The sequence below is a fragment of the Pleurodeles waltl genome, chromosome 8 (genome assembly GCF_031143425.1).
Source record: "Pleurodeles waltl isolate 20211129_DDA chromosome 8, aPleWal1.hap1.20221129, whole genome shotgun sequence".
Classification (NCBI taxonomy): domain Eukaryota; kingdom Metazoa; phylum Chordata; class Amphibia; order Caudata; family Salamandridae; genus Pleurodeles; species Pleurodeles waltl.
In genome coordinates, this window is record NC_090447.1 from 1,326,809,309 (window position 1) to 1,326,828,678 (window position 19,370).

Consider the following 19,370-nt stretch of genomic DNA (forward strand, 5'->3'; position numbering starts at 1 on the left):
ATTCGCCATGTGGCCCATTGGCTTAGGCTTTTGGGCTTGGGCGACTATTGGGAAAATCCCCACAAATTAGAGAGACGGCACAAAAATGTTTTAAAGTTAACCTATTGGTCTTATGTTAAGGACAACTACATAATCCATAAATCCCATGGTCGCTTAACTAATTCCTTTACTGATATTAAATGGTCCCCAAAGTTTGAATCCTATTTGGATGTGATACCGGACTTGCAAGGCAAGAGCTTATACGCAAGGTTTCGTTTTGGCTCACTGCCCCTGATGTCATTGATTCATAGGTGGGGGTCGATTAATCTTCCCGATACATGCCCTGCCTGTGGCAGTATTTTTGAAACCATTGAGCATTTTATGTTCTTCTGCCCAGCCTATGCGATTCCGCGAACAAAATGGATCCGCAAGATTTGCAGGGACATGGGATTCAAGAATTGTTCCTTGGCTCTACGGGTTCTAAAAAGCCATAATTCAGCTGACGTAATTCTTTCAGTAAGTAAGTATTTAGCAACAGCTTGGCGCATACGTTGCCATCTTCAAAAAGTTATTTAAGGTCTTATCTCTATATAGGTAAGATTTAGAGCCATATGTGCAAATCAAGTTATTGTTTTAATATTTTACACCTATTTACAGACATGTATTTATTTATTTACTTAAGAATTATTATATTCTGTTTTATGTGCTTTTATGGTCATTGATGAACTAAGTTGATGATGAAGATGATCTGGATGAAGTGGGTTGGATAGGGCTTGGAATAGATTTTTCAGACATTATGTAGGTAATCATTATGTGTTTCTGCCATTTTAACACTAGTTTTAGCCATAAAGAGCTATTTTTTATGCATCTGTCTGGTACTCGTGCCATTTTAACATGAATCCGATAACCATTTTAAGTTAATATATAAGCTTTTTATCACACTGTGCTTGTGTCTTAACGACTTGACAGTGCTTAAATTTGCCAAATGATTGTGCCGGTAGTAGGCTCTTTTTGTTAAAGTATGCCATCTAAATTATTAAGGAATTATATTATTATGTAACATCAAATCAGCACTTTAAATTTTTACATCTTGGGTCGGATAGTTTGTATTTATCTTGATGATGATACCATCTGGGAAATATGTATTTTGAAATCACCCCATATTGTTTTAAGAGTTTTAAATATTTGTACTATTTTAACGTTATGAAGCAATTGTCTCAGAAACCCTGGTATCTAAATGTTAAGTTATGTATCGGGATCAATGGTGGATTATAGTAGGCCATTGCCTACAGAAGCTTTTCCTATTCTAAACCTTACTATTTTCAGCCAGTTTAAAAGTATAATGAAGAAAACGTACCTTTTTTGTACAATTTAATATGTAACTTTTATGACCTATGGTCGAATAAAGTATATGATGATGATGATGATGATATATATATATATATATATATATATATATACTTATATATATGAGAGAGAGAGAGAGAGACTCTATAGAGGGAGAGAAATCTCATATATATATTTTTTATAGATATATGTATATTTTTAGAGAGGTCACTTTTGTCAATGCCTGTTTGGTTTCCCTGGGAGCTACGATTGACCCCCAGGGAAACCACACATACATATAAAAGTGATCTCTTTACATATACATATGGAGAGAGGGAGAGAGAGAGACACTCTCTCCATATATATAGGCAGCAATACAAATGTTGAGATAACTCGTGATTATGTTCCTGCTAGAGAAAGATCAGACTTTTGTCTAGTGGGAGTTTTGATGCCATAAAGTAGCACAGAAGGTTTATATGCCTGCTGCACATAACAGATCTGTAATTTATGTAACTACCTGAGTGGAATAGTAAAGCCAGCCGTTACCTGCCCTTTAAAACAAATGAAATGTATGTGCAAGGGGGGCTATAGACAGATGAAGGGCACTTTTGTTGGGTGGTAGTGAGCGAATAAGAGAGGTCATGGGAGCACCAAAAATGACTGTCAGATTGGGTGCCACCAGCACTAAAGGCTGTGATGATGCGTATGTGGCAAGGTGAAGTAATAGTGTGTCTTCTTTGTTTTTTTTCAGTGTCTTCAGAGAACCTGCTGGTTCAGGGAAGAAGCGAGGTAAGGTGACTGACATTTACTGTTGCACACATCGCATACATACAAACCTATCAGCAACTTTGTGCCCATATCTGCCTTCTACATAGGCTAGTGTTTTATAGGGACAGTTTAGCCAGTAGCAGAGATGGCGTCTCTTTGGATGACTGCTGCTGAATCACTAAGTTGGGTTTTGGAGAACAGCTCTGAGGCAGGATCTGAGACTGAGACTGCTTCTGAGGGAGAGGACAATAAAGCAGAATCTGGGAGTGATTTTTCAGTTGGCAGAGTCCCATACGAGGACTCCTCTTTCAGTGATTCTGAGGGAGATGATGAGGACAGTCGTGTGTCCCTTTATGTGCACATTCTGTGCAGCAGAACAGTAATGGGTTAGCCCAAACCAGAGAGCAGTTGCAGGCGGAATCAATCACAGACACCAGTGCTCTCTTGGCAGCCCCCACACCAATTTAGTTCAGCCCCAAATTACACCTTTTACTGGTGACGCAGGATCTAAAGTAGATACGGTCAACTTTTTGCTAATTGACAATTTCAATCTGTTTTTGGATATTGACTTCCTTCAGCAAACTGTGCAGTGAACAAATTTGCATCTCAAACAATTTCTGAGAGAGCATTGAGGCACTCTAGGTCCCCATTCTAGGGCATGCCAGTGGACTCCCCACTTTGTTGGCGGAGCTGAAGATATATTTAGGCCTTAAGCTAAGAATGTAGTTAATGCAGAGACCCACCTTGCAGTCCTACTGGATGACTCACACAGTTTGGGTAACCCTCATCTTCGCACAGGGCAGCAACACGCCTCGTATTGTGGAGACATATAAATTATCTATCACAAAACAACTTTTTTTTGTAAGGCGGACACCTGAGTTTTTGGTCCTGGGCTCGGCAGCCATATACCAAAAACTACCAAACCCAGACATTTCTGAAAATTAGACACCCGGGGGAGTCCACAGAGGTGTGGCTTGTGTGGATTGCCCGAAGTTTTCTTACCCAGAATATCCTGCAAAGGTGTAACGTTGAAAAAAAATTCTATTTTTTTCTTGCATTTGTCACGCAATCTACAGGAATATGCAGAGATCCACAAAATTCCTACCTCCCAGCGTTTCCTCACTTGTCCTAATAAAAATTTCACCCAACTTGTGTGCAAGTGATTAGTGCCTGCATCAGGAATGGATCATCCCATGGTCAGCAGTAGCCCTCATGTAAGGACTACTATTGACCGTTGTGTGATCCATTCCTGTCACAGGCACTAAGCCCAGGCACACCAGAGGGGTAGCATTTCTATCGGTACAAATTGGGGGACGCTGAGTGGTAAGGAGTTTGTGGATCCCTGCATATTTCTGTAGTTTACCTCACAGAAATGCAAGGAAAAACAGAGATTTTAATCAACTTTTTTCCTCTGCAGGGCATTCTGGGGAAAAAGCTTCTGGGAATCCTAACAAGGTTACCTCCCTGGACTCCCCTTGATGTCTACTTTTCAGAAATGTCTGGGTTTGATAGGTTTACCTAAATGTATCCCGATCCCAGGACTAACTGGTACACTCACCTTTGTTATCATTATCGCCACTATACGTTTTGCGACCTAACCTGTCGCGGGCATTTGGCCTACCAACACAAGTGAAATAACATTTTTATCTGCAGACCTGGCAGAATGCTGGGTGGAAGGAAGTGTGGGCTCCCCTCAGAATCTAGATCTTTCCATCATCAAAATGTGCAGACAAAGTGGGTTTGCAAAAGATTCTGGGGGAAAGAAACTGGTGAGAGCCACACAAGTCACCCCATCTTGGTTTCCCCTTGATGACTAGTTTTCAAAAATGTACAGGTTTGCTAGGTTTCCCAAGTGTCAGCTGAGCTAGAGCCCAAAATCCAGAGCTGGGCACTTTGCATAAAATGTGTCAGTTTTCAGTGGGAAAATGTGATGCGTCCACGTTGTGTTTTGGGTTGTTTCCTGGCGCAGGCACGAGGCCTTCCAACACAAGTGAGGTACCATTTTATCGGGAGACCTGGGGGAATGCTGGGTGCAAGGAAGTTTGTGGCTTTCCTCAGATCCCACTTGCTATGGCGAGTCACATTTTAGGAGGTCGAGCTATTTTTAGAACCTACTCGTCCCTGCTGGCAGTGGACAAAGAACATGTGCTCTGTTTAGTCAGAAACTGAATTAGCAATTAAGATGCATTTAAATCTTATTCTTGTCACATTTGCTCTGTGTTCAGAGACAGAGGTCAAAAGTCAGTTTGTCCTCTTGCAATACAAATACCTGTCTGAAATGAAAGGCTGTGATAACAGGTTTTTCCTAACACACAACATTTATACAACTAAGTCAACATTACAAACATTTCAAAATATATGTCAGTAGCTGTGAAAGTAAATTTTTTGTACTTCTGTGAGATGAAAAACTTATTTTAATAGGATGGATAAAAAGTAAGAACACTTGGTGATGTGCAAATGATAAACATGTTTATTCCAGTATTGGAATTTTCTTAGATTCACATGCTTGAATCATTCCCCATGTCGAGATAGCAGTCACGGTACCTTTTATAAAGTAGTATTGAGATAGGCTTAAACCTAAAGGCCCTAGGCCTCTCAGTTTAGCATTCTATCAGAGTCATCTTGAGAAAAAGGACCAAACTTAAGAATTCACCAATCAGGTGACACCACGCTTTAGAATCCTCCTGGGAGAAGCTCCAGTACCTCAGATTTTCTACCGCACGTCATGCTAGGGAGTCCCTAAAGCTCTCTGCTCTGCTTTTCACTGTTTTTGGATATCATCTGGCCGACAAGGAAAGAGTTTATTCAGATCCTGTAAAACCTGTAGTGAGAAAAAGTTGCATTCTGAAGACCCACACCAGAATTGTATATACTGCCTTTATTCGGACCATTCTGCAGAGGATGGCAAGATATATCGTACCTTTGCCTCTAAAACCTCAAAGGACAGAGATGGCAGGTTATTGATATGGCTGCAAAAACTTAAGTCAAGAGATCATCCAGTTTCTGACACTGACGTGAGGACTCTTCTACTGCTTCTAAAAGATCTCAGACAAGAGCGAGGTCACCTCAGTCAAGGTCCTCCTAGGAGCAGCAAGGAAAGGCCTATAAAAAGACCGTCTCAGGGTCTTACAAAGGCCATAGCCCTTCTTCAGCTCCTCATAAACTCTCTGCTAAAGATAAAAGAAGACATACTAGCAGTTCAGAAAGGGCTAAAAAAAATCATCATCTGAGATTCCTACACCTCCTATTAAGGTGTCTCATACTTTTAAGGAGCATTCCTCCGCTTCACCAGTCGACAGACCATCAACTGAATCCCTACCGTCGACGACAACCTCGTAGACGACGGTAATGTTAAGATCTTTTCCTCTGTCGACAACAGCTTTGTTGACTCCAGCGACCCTACCGCCGATGCCACCGAGTTATCCACCGTCAACGAGGTGTTGTCAACAAAGACTTATACTACGAACGTCATCCACGAAGGTAACCATGGCTGCTTCTTTGTTGCATTCATCTCCAGCGATGATCTCGTCGATGGTGGCCTCCTTCATGAAGCTGTAGACAGTAAACTATTGTCTAAATCGTTGATGACTAAAACACCGTCGACGAGTGCACCTGTTACACCGTCGACAAAGTAATCTACAACACCGCCGACGAGCTAAAAATTGCAAAAAAGGCAGGAAACTCCGAGAATTACCCCAGAGTATAGATCTCCAGGTAAAGTAACCCCTTTGATACCAGCCCATCTGTTGGGGGGGGATGATGAATCTGATGAGGGACCATTCAGAAAACCTCGAAGTCCCTCACAATTCCATGTAAAATATCAAGACAATGATGGCGAATACTGTGAGGAATATGATCCACAGTATTATTCCGCACAGTAACAACCACACCATGCCAAGTACCTTAATAACAGACTTGCAGGCCATGCTGGTGGACTATGGAAAGCGGTTTCCACCCACAGATGAAGCACCGCCTCAGTCAGTAACATCAATAACGCCACCAACTCCTCAGGTAGCCACCCTGCTTCAGAGGCCTACGACTCTACCATCGGCTTACGTTCTCACACCTAATATCACTCTTTTACAGGACACAGACATCTCTGAAGGAGAACAAGAGGAAGGTGAGCTCCTCAACAACCAAACGGAATGGGATTAATATATAATTCCAGCTCCATCATCTTCGTCACATTCGAAGGTAGACTCACCTCCAGAGGACATTGGAAGATTCCATAATCTTATGGAAAGTGCTGCCAAACTATTTGCACTTCACATGCCATTCAAGCAAATGGATTGTTTTTGCTATGACTTCAAGGAGCCATTCCAAAAGTCGGTACGCTCCAAGCAAATGGTCAGTTACATATGGGAAGAGGGTTTAAAGGCCATGCGAAACCCAGCATCAGTCACAGCAATGCTTCCACATCTGGATAAAACATATAAAGCACCTGAAGATGCCCCAGCATGCTTAACTGGTCACCCTCATCCAGACTCAGTAATAGCATAAGCAGCCCAGAGGAGGTTCAAAAATCCTTCCACACCAATATCTGCACCTCCGGATAAGGAAAGAAGATGGATAGACAATATTGGCAAAATATTCTTTTCAATGTCAAGTCTAACAGTAAGAAGTGCCAACTCTCTAGCGGTTCAAGCGAAATACGACAGGCATTTATTGGCTGACATCGCCCCGTATAGCGAACAGCTGCCAGAGGATGCTAAATTAGAGGCTAAGAAAATATTACAAGAAGGGGAACGCACATCAGCAGAATTATTGACAATTTCGAGAACAATATTCTTAGAAACAACCTCCAGAGGCAGCCTAAAATAGAGCTACCTCTAGAGGATGACCGGCTCATCAAGCAAAAGACTCGTCTCGCAGGGGTTCGGCTACCCACAAACATGCGCCTTTCGAACTAGGGTGCAAAATCTCCTGATTTCTCCAGCATTAGACCAGTGGGTCTTACAACTGGTGAAATTAGGACACACTGGAGTTTGTCCCAAGTATCTACACCAACTCAAACTGGAGGTCAACAAGAGGCTTCTCAACGGCACGATAGAGAAGGTTCCACAGTCGCAACGGGGGGGGGTGAGGATTTTACTCCAGATTCTTCCTCATTGGCAAGAAATGGATAGACTGGAGACCGATCCTCAATCTCAGAGAGTTAAACACCTATCTGAAAAAACAATCATTCTGCATGATAACTATCCAGGACGTCCTCCTCCGGTTGAACCACAGAGACTAAGGCCCTCATTATGAACACGGCGGTTGGAACCGATGTATTCATGCTGGCAGTCAAACTACTTACCGCCAGCACCCCTGGATCCCTGCCGGCCATATTAGGAACATTGTTTCCGCCCGCCGGCCCAGAGGAATGCCTGGACGGGACATTGGCGGCGGCTCCACATGACCTGCACGATGGTGCACTGCACAGGGGCCCCTGCACTGCCCAAGCCAAGTGCATGGGCACTGCAGGGACCCCCAGTGGTGCCCTGGGGCACCAACTCCACCAGCCTTTCCCTTGCGGGTTTCCCCGCCAGGGAAAGGCTGGAGGATTAGGTATCATTATCCGACAGGGCAGCACTGCTGCCCTGTCGGATAATGATTCTGACCACCGCCAGGCTGCCTGACGGAGGCAGCCTGGCGGTGGGTGGCGGATGCCGATGGCGGCCCTCATGGTATTCTTTATGTAGCGGTGTGGCCCGTAATGCCGGCTGGCGGGTATTCCCGCCACCGCCAGCATGGCGGGCCACACCGCCAAGTACAGAATGACCACTTATATGTCCACCATAGATCTGAAAGAGGCATATTCCACATCCCATTTCATCCTTCCCACAGACAGTACCTAAGATTCATGGTAGCCGCAGTCATTACCAATTTAGAGACCTTCCGTTCTACCTAAAATCAGCCCCCAGGATATTCTATATCAGCTTTCCTGAGGGGTCAACAGCACCAAGTATTCCCACACTTGGAGCATTGGCTGATAAAAGCATACACCTTCTCAGCAGCATGCACGTCAACAAAAAGTGCATTGCCTTCCTCAACAGCTTAGGTCTAACCATAAATTGGGAGAAGTCCAATCCTCAACCATCACGTATGATCACTTTCTTAGGAGCAAACCTGAAGACTCAATCCAGCATAGCCTGCCCCACTATGGAAAGACTGCAAAGGCTAATATCTCTGGCAAAGTCAGCTCAAAAAATGTAATTCATTTCAGTACGCCTTTGAAAGTTGTTATTGGGGGATGAGGTCTTCATGCATCCCACTAGTACCATTTTGCAGACTGAAGATGCGCTCCTCTCTAGGAACAACTCAGCCTGGATATAAGCCACACGAAGCTTTGACGACCAGATCAAGATCACTCCGGCCATGATCAAAGCTCTGGTTTGGTGGTCTCAAAAGCATCATCTATCCATTGGCCTTTCTTTCCAACCCCAGGTTATCTTCATGGGTTATCACCACAGAAGCCTCATTAAAAAATTGGGGAGCGTTTTTTCAGGAGCTGCAAATCAGTGGCAAACGGCCACCTTCTCTTCGAAAGCTGCACATCAGTCTAGTAGAACTAAATGCAATTCATCTAGCCTTGCAGGTGCTCCTTCCAAGAATAGCCTATTCGGAGGTACTAATAAGAACAGACAATACCAATACAATGTATTACCTCAACAAACAAGGAGGTACGGAATCCCTTCCCCTCTCCAAAGAGGCACAGGAGATTCGGGACTGGGCCATTCAACATGGAATGCTACTATGAGCAGAACATGTCCCAGGGAATCAGAACAAGATAGCAGTCACTCTCAGCAGACTACAATCAGTCTGCTATGAATGGGAATTGGATCAGTGCACAATCAACCACATATTCTCCCAGTGGGGGACACCCAACCTAGACCTTTTAGTCAGCCAGTCAAACACCGACTATGCAAGTTGGCATCACCAACGGGGAACATGAGGGAATGCGTTTTCCATGGCATCGTGCAGAATCTTTGCTTACACTTTTTCTCCCATTCCACTGATTCCGATGGTTCTAACCAAAATGAAGAGGGAACTCTGCCCGTTGATATTAATAGCTCCAAACTGGCCTCAACAGCATTGGTTCACGGAGCGTCTACTGTTGTCAGTGAAACCTCACATCCCACTGAACATACCTTTGCATCTGCTGACAATGAACAAAGGACAAGTCTTGCACCCGAATCCTCAATCACTGCACTTATTAGCATGGCTCATGAGCACAATGAGTTTGCACATCAAGATATCCTGCTGGAGTGCAGGGATATACCTTCCAGGGCCAGAGCAGTTAGCACTAATATAACTTACACATGTAAGTGGAAGAGGTTCTGTCATTGGTGCAAAAGATACATCCCATATCCTCGTCACCGTAACAAATATTGCCTTATTTGTTGCGTCTAGCACACTTTGGCCTTGCTCACTCCTCCATTTGAGTTCACCTGGCGGCTACTCCATCTTTTAGACGGTCAAGCAATTCACCTTCTTTGTCATCATCCAGAATAATTAAATGATTACTAAAGGGCCTATTCAGAGGTTTTCCACCTTTCAGACCTCCTCTTCCTTCCTGGAATCTCAACATTGTCGTTGCACAACTCATGAAGCAACCATCTGAACCAAACCATAGAGCTTCTATAAAGTTTCTTTCATGGAAGGTAGCCCTTCTAATTGCTCTCACACCAGCCAGGTGAGTCAGTGAGTTCAAAGCACTGTGTATCCAAGATCCTTTTTACCAGATTAGGCAGGATAAGGTAATCCTACGCACAAACGCACAATTCATACCAAACGTTCCCTCGGCCTTCCATATAAATCACTCACTGGTCATGAAAACATTCTTCCTAAATCCAGCAACTTCAGCGGAAAGGGCGCTACACTCAATAGAAATAAAAAGATGCATGTAGTTCTGTCTAGACAGGACCACATTTTTTCACAAAAATAGCAGTTTGTGGCTTACAGTGCGCCTAGAAAAGGTTGTCCAAACAGAGCATCGCAAGATGGATTTCTTCAGCAATCCAGTTTTGACATCAAGCAGCACGCAAGCCGCTCCAAGCTTCTGTTCGTGCTCACTCTACATGGGAAGTCACACCATCAATGGCACCGTTTGCAGGAGTGCCGCTCCATGACATTTGTAGGGCAGCAACATGGAAAAGCTGCCACACATTCACCAGATATTACTTGCCTAGATGCAGTGTCTCAAGGAGAATTAGCTGTAGGCCAGGCAGGCCTAAGATATCTTTTCCTGTAAAGGTGAGCTCTCTCTCTTATCCTGTCATCCTAAGGTCAGACATGCATATTGTTTATTTTAAACCTATCCAATGTAAAAAGACTGGTATACAGTATGGTTTCAAATAACAAATGTAAATATCTAAGATTTGGAGCTTTAATATGTACATATGTTTACTTAGACAATGTATTTTTATGTATGGGAAACTGATAGTTATTTTACAATGTGTATCACTACTGCCTACAAGTTTGATACAAGCTTGTGAATCTATGAAAGTTCCACTACTGGAGTAAGAAAATGAGTTACTTACCTGTAACTATATTTCTTACTTGTGTCCACTGCAGATGGAGTTGCCCTTGCGGGGTGTCCATCTTGTGCTGGCCTCAATGACATAGGGTGATGTATTCAAACAGTGCCATGAACAGTTTGACTGTAATTACCAAGGCAGTCCTCACCTCTTTAGCAAAGCTTCTGAAACTGAGACTGCCCACCAGAAGATAGTAAATGAGCAAGCTTCACCTCTAGACATTAACAGACAGGAGTGAAAAGAAGTACTCTTTTGACTGAGCCTATCCACCACGTCTATTGGTCACGTCTATTCTGGTAAAACAGAGGCACTTCAAAGCTAGGATGATCCTCCTCACTGTAGAGTGCCCTTGGAATGGTGTTTTTTAACACCCTAAATATGTAACATTGTCCTCAAAAGAAGCTGCAGATGCTGTACTCCTTTCATCAGCACACCTGGTACAGATCACGTAGCCTAGCACTTGAATATATCCAAAGGGCGAATGTAAAGCTTCATCAAGAATATTCTGAAAAAAAGCAAACTTATTTCCAACACACCATCTTAATCTTTCTGCAATTATGTCCATGCAAAAGTGCTGGAAGGCTACAAAGCACCAGGAGGAATCACTCCTTCCATAAATACTATACCTGCCAAAACCGAGCTGCAGTTCTCATCAAAGTATATTTTGCAGCTATTATTTATAAAGAAATTGCCCTTCACAAACCTTTTTGCTAAAAAAAAAAAGTGTTTGAGAGAATAAAAGATGTGTTTCCTTGCAACAGGAAACATCTCTCCCTTAGAATACTGCACTGCAAAACCAATTTTTTAAAGCACGCTTTCTAATATCAAACAATTCCACTTACAGAATGATTGAAAGAACAGACTTGTGCTTTGATAAACCATACACCTTGCTCCAAAAGAATAGGGTGGTTGCTGAAATCAAATCTGGAATTCGTTCCTGAAGTGATTTCAGATTTCTATGTGTATATCTTAATCAATCATTTTTCAAAGCCACTCTTTTAGAGCCGAAAGAGCCCTTCATATATTGATCATATTAAAGATTCTACGGTTCTATCAATACACAATTAAACACCTTATAATATTGCAACAGTCGTGTATCATCTATGAGTTCCTTTGTATCAGTTTAGACCCTTCAAAACAATCAATTTCAGGCTGTATTTTCTTATGTATTATCTTGAGTCAAAAAAACGCCATTAACCCCTAAAGTAAAAACAAAACTACTAAATGAAGTCATTCAAATTCTAAGTAGATACTTTCTTCTAGAATTCCCGGGACTGTATATCTGTAAATTCTGTCAAGTAGAATTTGGGGAAAGAAGCTGTGGCACCGATTACAAAAGTCAGTCCCACACTCCTAGCTGAAAGGAAGGCAGATGCTAAGCATAGTAAACATTCACAGGTGCCCTCACATCAGGTGGCAATGAGGATGAGGGAGAGATAGGGTCTGACCTGACCTAATTTTCATCCAGTGAACTTTAACCCCCCCCCAGTGCTCAAATACAGGCTTCTCAAGCATGCAGCTATTTACAAAAGATAAGAAACACAGTAAGATCTCCTTCACAACCTTTGAAGCCCTTTTGTTAGTAAATTCATTCACAATGCACAAACACCTGATGCTCCAAAGCGGAGGCACTTGATGACCCCATAGAGTTCCAGGATCTCTTCACAGACTCAGAAATACCACAGGCTGACACACCTATAGACCGCCATTAGTCTCGGTGATCGAAGAGGTAATACAGAGGTTCAAAGTAAATGGGGAAGGATGTGGGAGAAACAGGAAAGTAACCAAGAGAAGGGCAGGACAAGAAACAAAACGTTCAAGGGAACAACAAATGGTGAATGAAATTTCATCAGTTGGAAACCCTACAACGAAATAAGTTGCAACAACTTCTTATATCATGTTGGCACTACTTAAGGGTACCTACAAGTGCTGACCAAACTCTGACTGTTCTCCAGCCAGCCACCTGTCTTTCACCTGGTCCCACCTCCTTCTTTGCATACCCAGCCTTCATAGGTTCAGTATTTGCCTTCACCATACTCATTCAGGTTTTGCCTTCCTGCAACTTTCCATGGTTTGCTTTGTTTCTTGTTCTGATTTCCTGAGATGTCATAAAAACTGAGGTAGCCTTGGTATAGTATGTGGGTACTGTCTGTGAATGCTCATTTAAAGGGAACAGTGTCTGTTTACAGTCTCCGAATGCTGCAGACTATGGCTCATTAGGTTTCTTCCATTTGTCCTTTCAAAATGTTTATGCAAGTGACATTTTTGTTTAAACTCGCTTTAAGATAAACGAATGACATTTGACCAGTAGAGGCTGTAGGTAGACATTTGAAATTGCTTTTTTATTTCTATGAAAATTAATTTAGTTGCATAGGAATTTAAAAAAATGCTGAAGGATCTCCTGTATGAGCGGACCATTTAGTGCTTATAGACTTTAAAGATGATCCCCTTGAAGGAGACTAAGGTTACAGGAAAATACATTTTCCATTCCCAACATAACCTGACAGTAAGGATTAGAGAAGTATGATTCATATACTGTGTCTCGTTTGAAAATGAACTGGGGTATGAGCCCTTTGGAGGTGGGTGTAGGGGGAGGGGGGAGGAGGACTGTTCAAGTTTACTCCCATTGAAAAATGTAGAGAATTCAAGTACCTTAAAATTGTCTTAAATCGGTGATGCTGTCAGCAGCAGGAGCATGGTAGAAAACGTTTAGTTGTATTTAATAATACAGTCTAACCTATATGTCATGTCATATACTGGAACTTTCGGAGTCAGTAGGAAGCTACAATTCACTCTATGTTGCGATTTGTAAATGATAATTTGGACATTACCATTAAGGAGACTTTTGTATTTACTGCTGAATAGGAAACAAAGTCAATCCATCTTAAGTCAGTTATTTAATTTCACAAAACTGACATTTGATAACATATGATGTTTATTTTATGATGGGCGTCTTATGTGGAGCAAAAATGACCTAATGTATCAATAACAAAAAGAGAGTGTAATAAAATGTATTTTAACTTTAAATCAAGAAATATTGCAAATCGAAAGAAGAAAAAGAAAAAAGAAATCCTTTTACTTGATGGTAGGTCCTTGCTCCCATTGCATGTTCCTCCATGCTGCTTGATAACGTATTTCCTGAAGCTCAGCGCACCACTCCTCATTCTCATGTTCAAGTCCTTTTAAATAAGTGGACAACATATGACACATTCCAAAATTCTGTAAGGCCTGCAGCAGTGACATGAGAAGGGTCAAGATATTAGTTATAGCTGTAAGATAGAACATATTCTCTTCAATAATATTATTTCAATAATAATAAAGCATCTTGCTAATTGCCAAATAGTGAAATTATATCGTTTCTCAAGTATTTTTTACCTTTTAGTACAACATAAAATCAAGGAAACATACACCTCAACTTCGCACCAGTTCCAAATCACAGTGTTTACTTCAACAGGGTGAGTGACTGTCTGGGTATAGGCAATTCCACTAAGCTATTCGTTTTAATACCACATTTTAGATCCACTCTTTGTCCTCATGACACCTATACCTGCCTTTGTGTTAGTTTCCTATCAATCCAGACACATCACTGAAGCTGAACGAGGCTGGCTTTTATGACTTCTTGTTCCAAGTGTATCAAACACTCGCAATTTCTAGTCTGTGCTTGGTGACTGTTTGCATATTCGACCACTGTTCAGATATTTGACAAGTTTTAAGTTCTGCCTTCGGCTGGGTTGCGTAAGCTATGTTGGGTTTCCTCAGCAACAGCCCTTCTTTTAAATGGGGCGCTCTCACAGATTGTGCTAAGAATGGTCAGTTTAATAGAAAGTGCACCTCAAGAGACTGAATTCAAGGTTTGGTTGGAGGGTTGGAGGGGTCAACCCAGGGTGGACTCTTGCTCACAATCGCCTGGGGACCCCTTTCTTGCTGGGTGGACCACCTGGACACAGGCCGTGGGTGTCGGGTGCACAGGGGTCAGGACTCACGCATCTGGAGCGTGAGGTGAGAGTCCTTAGTTGTAGGTTTCTTCCAACAGAGCCACTGTCCTCTGGAGTTCTTGGTCCTTTTAGGTGCAGGGCAGGCCTCCTGAGTTGGCAGAGGTCGCTGGGCCCGCTGGACATGTCGCTGGTCTTTTTGGGGGTTCTTTGAAGCAGGGGACAGGCTGGTAGGGCTGGGACCACAGCAGGTGTCGTCTTCCTTCTTCTCTGCTAGGGTTTCAGCTTGGCAGTCCTTCTTCTTCTTCTAGGTCGTCAGGAATCTGGTGACAGGGTTCAAAGAGGCCCTTAAATCCTAGATTTAGGGGCGCGTTAGGGGTCAGAGGGCAGTAGTCAATGGCTACTGTCCCTGAGGGTGGCTACACCCTTCTTGTGGCCACTCCCTTTGGGGAGGGGGGGAATAGTCCTATTCCTATTGGTCCCTGTCCTCTAAACCAAGATGGAGGATTCTACAGGGAGGGGTTCACCTCAGCTCTGGACACCTTAGGGGTGGGTCCTGGCTGGGATGGTCACTCCTCCTTGTTTTCCCTAATTTTCCCACTGGAATTGCCACCAAAAGTGGGGCTTTGTCCGGGGGGCAGGCATCTCCACTAGCTGGAGTGCCCTGGGCACTGTAACCTGAGACAAAAGTCCACCATTCCACAGTTCTCACTCCTTTGGCTCTTCTTTGTCCTCTTCTTCTTTGTGTCAGACGAGTCTGTTCTTCTGGTGTCAGGGAGGCATCTAAATCCTCATTATAGGGGTGTTTAGAGGAGTGTAGAGTAGTAGCCAGTGAGTTACTTACCCTTGGGGTGACTACACCCCTATATGATCACTTCCTGTGGTTGCAACCAGTCAGCCAGCACACACAACTAGCAGGGTTAAGGAGGCATCTCTTATGTGCCCTTGGGTGAACATCATAATAAATTCAAGACTCATCAGTCTGGATTTATTAAGATGAGGTGTTTGATACCAAACACCATGCATTTCAGTGAATACATAATGCAACTGGAGAACAGGTGTAGGAAAGTGCCACTGTTGGCATGGTTACTCCCCCACTTTTTGCCTACTGTTGATGCCAACTTTGATTGAAAGTGTGCTGGGATCCTGCTAACCAGGCCCAAGCACCAGTGTTCTTTCCCTAAAACTGTACTTTTGTTTCCACAATTGGCACAGCCCTGGCACACAGATAAGTACCTTGTAAAAGGTACCCCCTGGTACCAAGGGCCCTGTGGCCAGGGAAGGTCTCTAAGGTCTGCAGCATGTATTATGTCACCCTGGGGGACTCCTCAGTCAGCACATGTAAACTGCCTTCCAGCTTGTGTGTGCTGGTGGGGGGGAAGGCAAAGTCGGCATGGCACCCCTCTCATAGTGCCATGCCCACAAACCACTACCGGTGGCATAGGTACGTCACCCCTCTAGCAGGTCTTACAGCCCTAAGGCAGGGTGCATTATACCACAGGTGAGGGCATAGCTGCATGAGCAATATGCCCCTACAGTGTCTAAGTCAATTCTTAGACATTGTAAGTGCAGTATAGCCATATTGAGTATATGGTCTGGACGTTTGTCACTACAAACTCCACAGCACCATAATGGCTTCACTGAATATTGGGAAGTTTGGTATCAAATTTCTCAGCACAATAAACCTACACTGATGCCAGTTTGGGATTTATTGAAAAATGCACACAGAAGGCATCTTAGATATGGCCCCCTGTATGTTAGCCAAACTGCTAATTTAGGACTGACAGCCTGAGCCAGCCTGCCACTTCCAGACTAGTTTCTGGCCACACTGGGTGAGTGCCTTTGTGCACTCTGTGACCAGGAACAAAGCCTGTCCTGGGTGGAGGTGCTTCACACCTCCCCCCTGCAGGAACCGTAAAACCTGGCGGTGAGCCTCAAAGGCTCAAGCCTGGTGTTACAATGCCCCAGGGCACTCCAGCTAGTGGAGATGCCCGCCCCCTAGACAGAGCCCCCACTTTTGGCAGCAAGTCAGGGGAGATAATGAGAAAAACAAGGAGTCACCCCCTCAGCCAGGTTCACCCCTAAGGTGACCAGAGCTGATGTGACCCCCTCCTTAGAAAATCCTCCATCTTGCTTTGGAGGATGTAGCCCAATAGTTTTAGGAATGTGCCCCCCTCCCCAAAGGGAGGAGGCACAAGGAGGGTGTAGCCACCCTCAGGGACAGTAGCCATTGGCTACTGCCCTCCAGCCCTAAACACACTCCTAGATTTAGTATTTAGGGTCAACCCTGCGCCCACAAAATCAGATTCCTGACAAACCAACAAGAAGGATTGCTGACCTGAAAACCCTGCACAGAAGGAGGAAGACTACAATTGCTTTGGCCCCAGCGCTACCGGCCTGTCTCCTGATTCAAAGAACCCGCAACAACGACGCATCCTGCAGGCCCAGCGACCTCTGCCGACTCAGAGGACTGCCCTGCAACTCCAAAGGACCAAATAACTCCCGTGGACAGTGGCCCTGTCTAAAACAACAAGAAGAAACCATCTTTAAAGGGACTCTCACCTCACTCCAGAAGCGTGAGTCCCCACCCCTCGATGCCCCTGGCCCGTGTCCAGAGAAACCAACGCCACAGAGAAGACCCCCAGGTGACTCCAACGACGTGTTCACCCTGAGATGACCTCTCTGCACCCCCACGACAACGCCTGCAGAGGGAATCCACAGGACACCCCTGACCCCAACTGCCGGTAACAAAGAAACCCGACGCCTGGAAGAAGCACTGCACCCGCAGCCCCCAGGACCATGAAGAACCAACCAGCGGGGCAGCAGTGACCAGCAGGCGGTCCTCACCCTTGCCCAGTCAGTGGCTGGCCCAAGAAGCCCCCCTGTGCCCTGCCTCCATCGTCTGAGTGACCCCCGGGTCCCTCAATTGATCCCTATACAAAACCCAGTGCCTTGTTTGCCCACTGCACCCGGCCACCCCTGTGCCGCGGAGGGTGTATTTTGTGTGCCTACTTGTGACCACCCCCCAGTGCTCTACAAAACCCCCATGGTTTGCTCCCAAGGACGCAGGTACTTACCTGCTAGCAGACTGGAACTGGAGCACCCCTAGTCTCCATAGGCGCCTATGTTATATGGGCTCCTCTTTGACCTCTGCACCTGACCTGCCCTTTGTTGCTGGTGCTGGGTGTTGACTTGAACCCCCAACAGTGGGCTGCCTATGCCCCGGAAACTGAACTTGTAAGTGCTTTACTTACCTCAAAAACTAACCTGTACTTACCTCCCCCAGGAACTGTTGCAGTGTCCACTTTTAAATTAGCTTATTGCCATTTTATGCCAAACTGTGTGCATTACTGTTTTGATTCAAAGTTCTATCTATACCTCTATACTGTACTTACCTGCAATTTGACTCTTGTGGTTCTAAAATAAATTAAGAAAAGAATATTTTTATATATAAACCTATTTGCCTGGAGTTCAGTCACTGACTGTGCGTTCTCATTTATTGCCTCTGTGTGTACCTCAAATGCTTAATACTACCCTCTGATAAGCCTAACTGCTCGACCACACTACCACAAATAAAGCATTAGTATTATCTATTATTGCCTCTTTCAAGCCTCTTGGGGAACCCCTAGACTCTGTGCACACTATCTCTCACTTTAAGGTAGTATATACAGCGCCAGCTTCCTACAATGACTGTAACTTAAAGGCCCTGGGTACCATTTACTAGGGATTAACAGATAAGCAAGCATATGACAACTGGTTATAGTCAATGTAACATACACGTTTTGGGGTCAGGGCACTGGCAGTGGTCTGGTTAGCATGCCTCACTGCACTCTCACAGCAGAAAAACCAGCAGCATCAGTCAAAAAACCTGGGGGTGAACACACAAAAAGAGACATTTCCTAACGCTGCTCAAGGTGGGTGTTCTGTGAAGTGGCCGCAGACCAAAACGTCTTAGAGAACTTACAAACACCCACATTGCCGCCTGGCAGATAACAAAGACAGGCACCTCTTGCACCAACGCAGTGGTAGCACCCTATGCGAATGAGCCCTCAGACCTTAGGAGGCTACTTCTTGGTCAGTACAAAGCATATATTAATGCAGAGGATTATCCACCTTAAAAAGGCCCTCTTCTGCACAGCCTTCACTTTCATTGCTCCACAGAGCTCCACAAAACATTGAACATACACTTTATGGTGCATTCAATGGAAATGCTTAAAGCTATTCCGGCGGGAAACAAATTGAGCCCCCCTTTCTCCTTAAAGGAGTGGACAAAGAACACTGATAGAGTGATATATTTCCCAACATTGATAGGAGTCCCAACTTTTGGTAACAAGGCCACCCCAGTTCTCAACATCTATTGTAAGGAAAAAACACGGTGTAAGGTAGTTATATTGAAAGTGTCCACAGTTCACTCATGTGATGAGGTAAGGTAACTGCAATGAGGAAGACAGTCTTCAAAGTGAGGAGAGACAGTGAGTAGCCATGCGTAAGCTAAAAGGGTGTGCATGTCAAGATCATGTTTAGGTCCAATTTATGGCATCACAAATAGTTTGTGAGGAAATGTCTGACAAACCTTTAATACATCACAAAAGTTGATCTGAAGGACAGTTGGGCCAGCAAATGCAGAAAGGCTGAAATGCCAACAAACTACCTTTTACAGTGCCAAAAGCAAGGCCTGGCTAGGCTAACCACAGCACAAACAGAAGGCCTTCTGGTGACTTTGCTGGTATGGGGGTAAGTGGCCAAAGTACCACACGGGGCTACACAACTACCCCAGAGCCCGGCATAAATAGATTCAATGGAAGTGAGTCTTGGGGGCAAGAATGACATTTACCACCTCAGG

General features: G+C 44.2%; 1 protein-coding gene across 1 annotated transcript in view; it reads right to left on the reverse strand.

Annotated features, from left to right (window-relative positions):
- ATM (ATM serine/threonine kinase) overlaps positions 1-19,370 on the reverse strand; it is a 1,319,133-nt gene that overhangs the window by 410,003 nt on the left and 889,760 nt on the right. Inside the window, exon 43 of the mRNA XM_069202321.1 lies at positions 13,675-13,823. Coding sequence (XP_069058422.1) covers positions 13,675-13,823 — 149 coding nt within the window. The remainder of the gene's footprint in view (positions 1-13,674; positions 13,824-19,370) is intronic.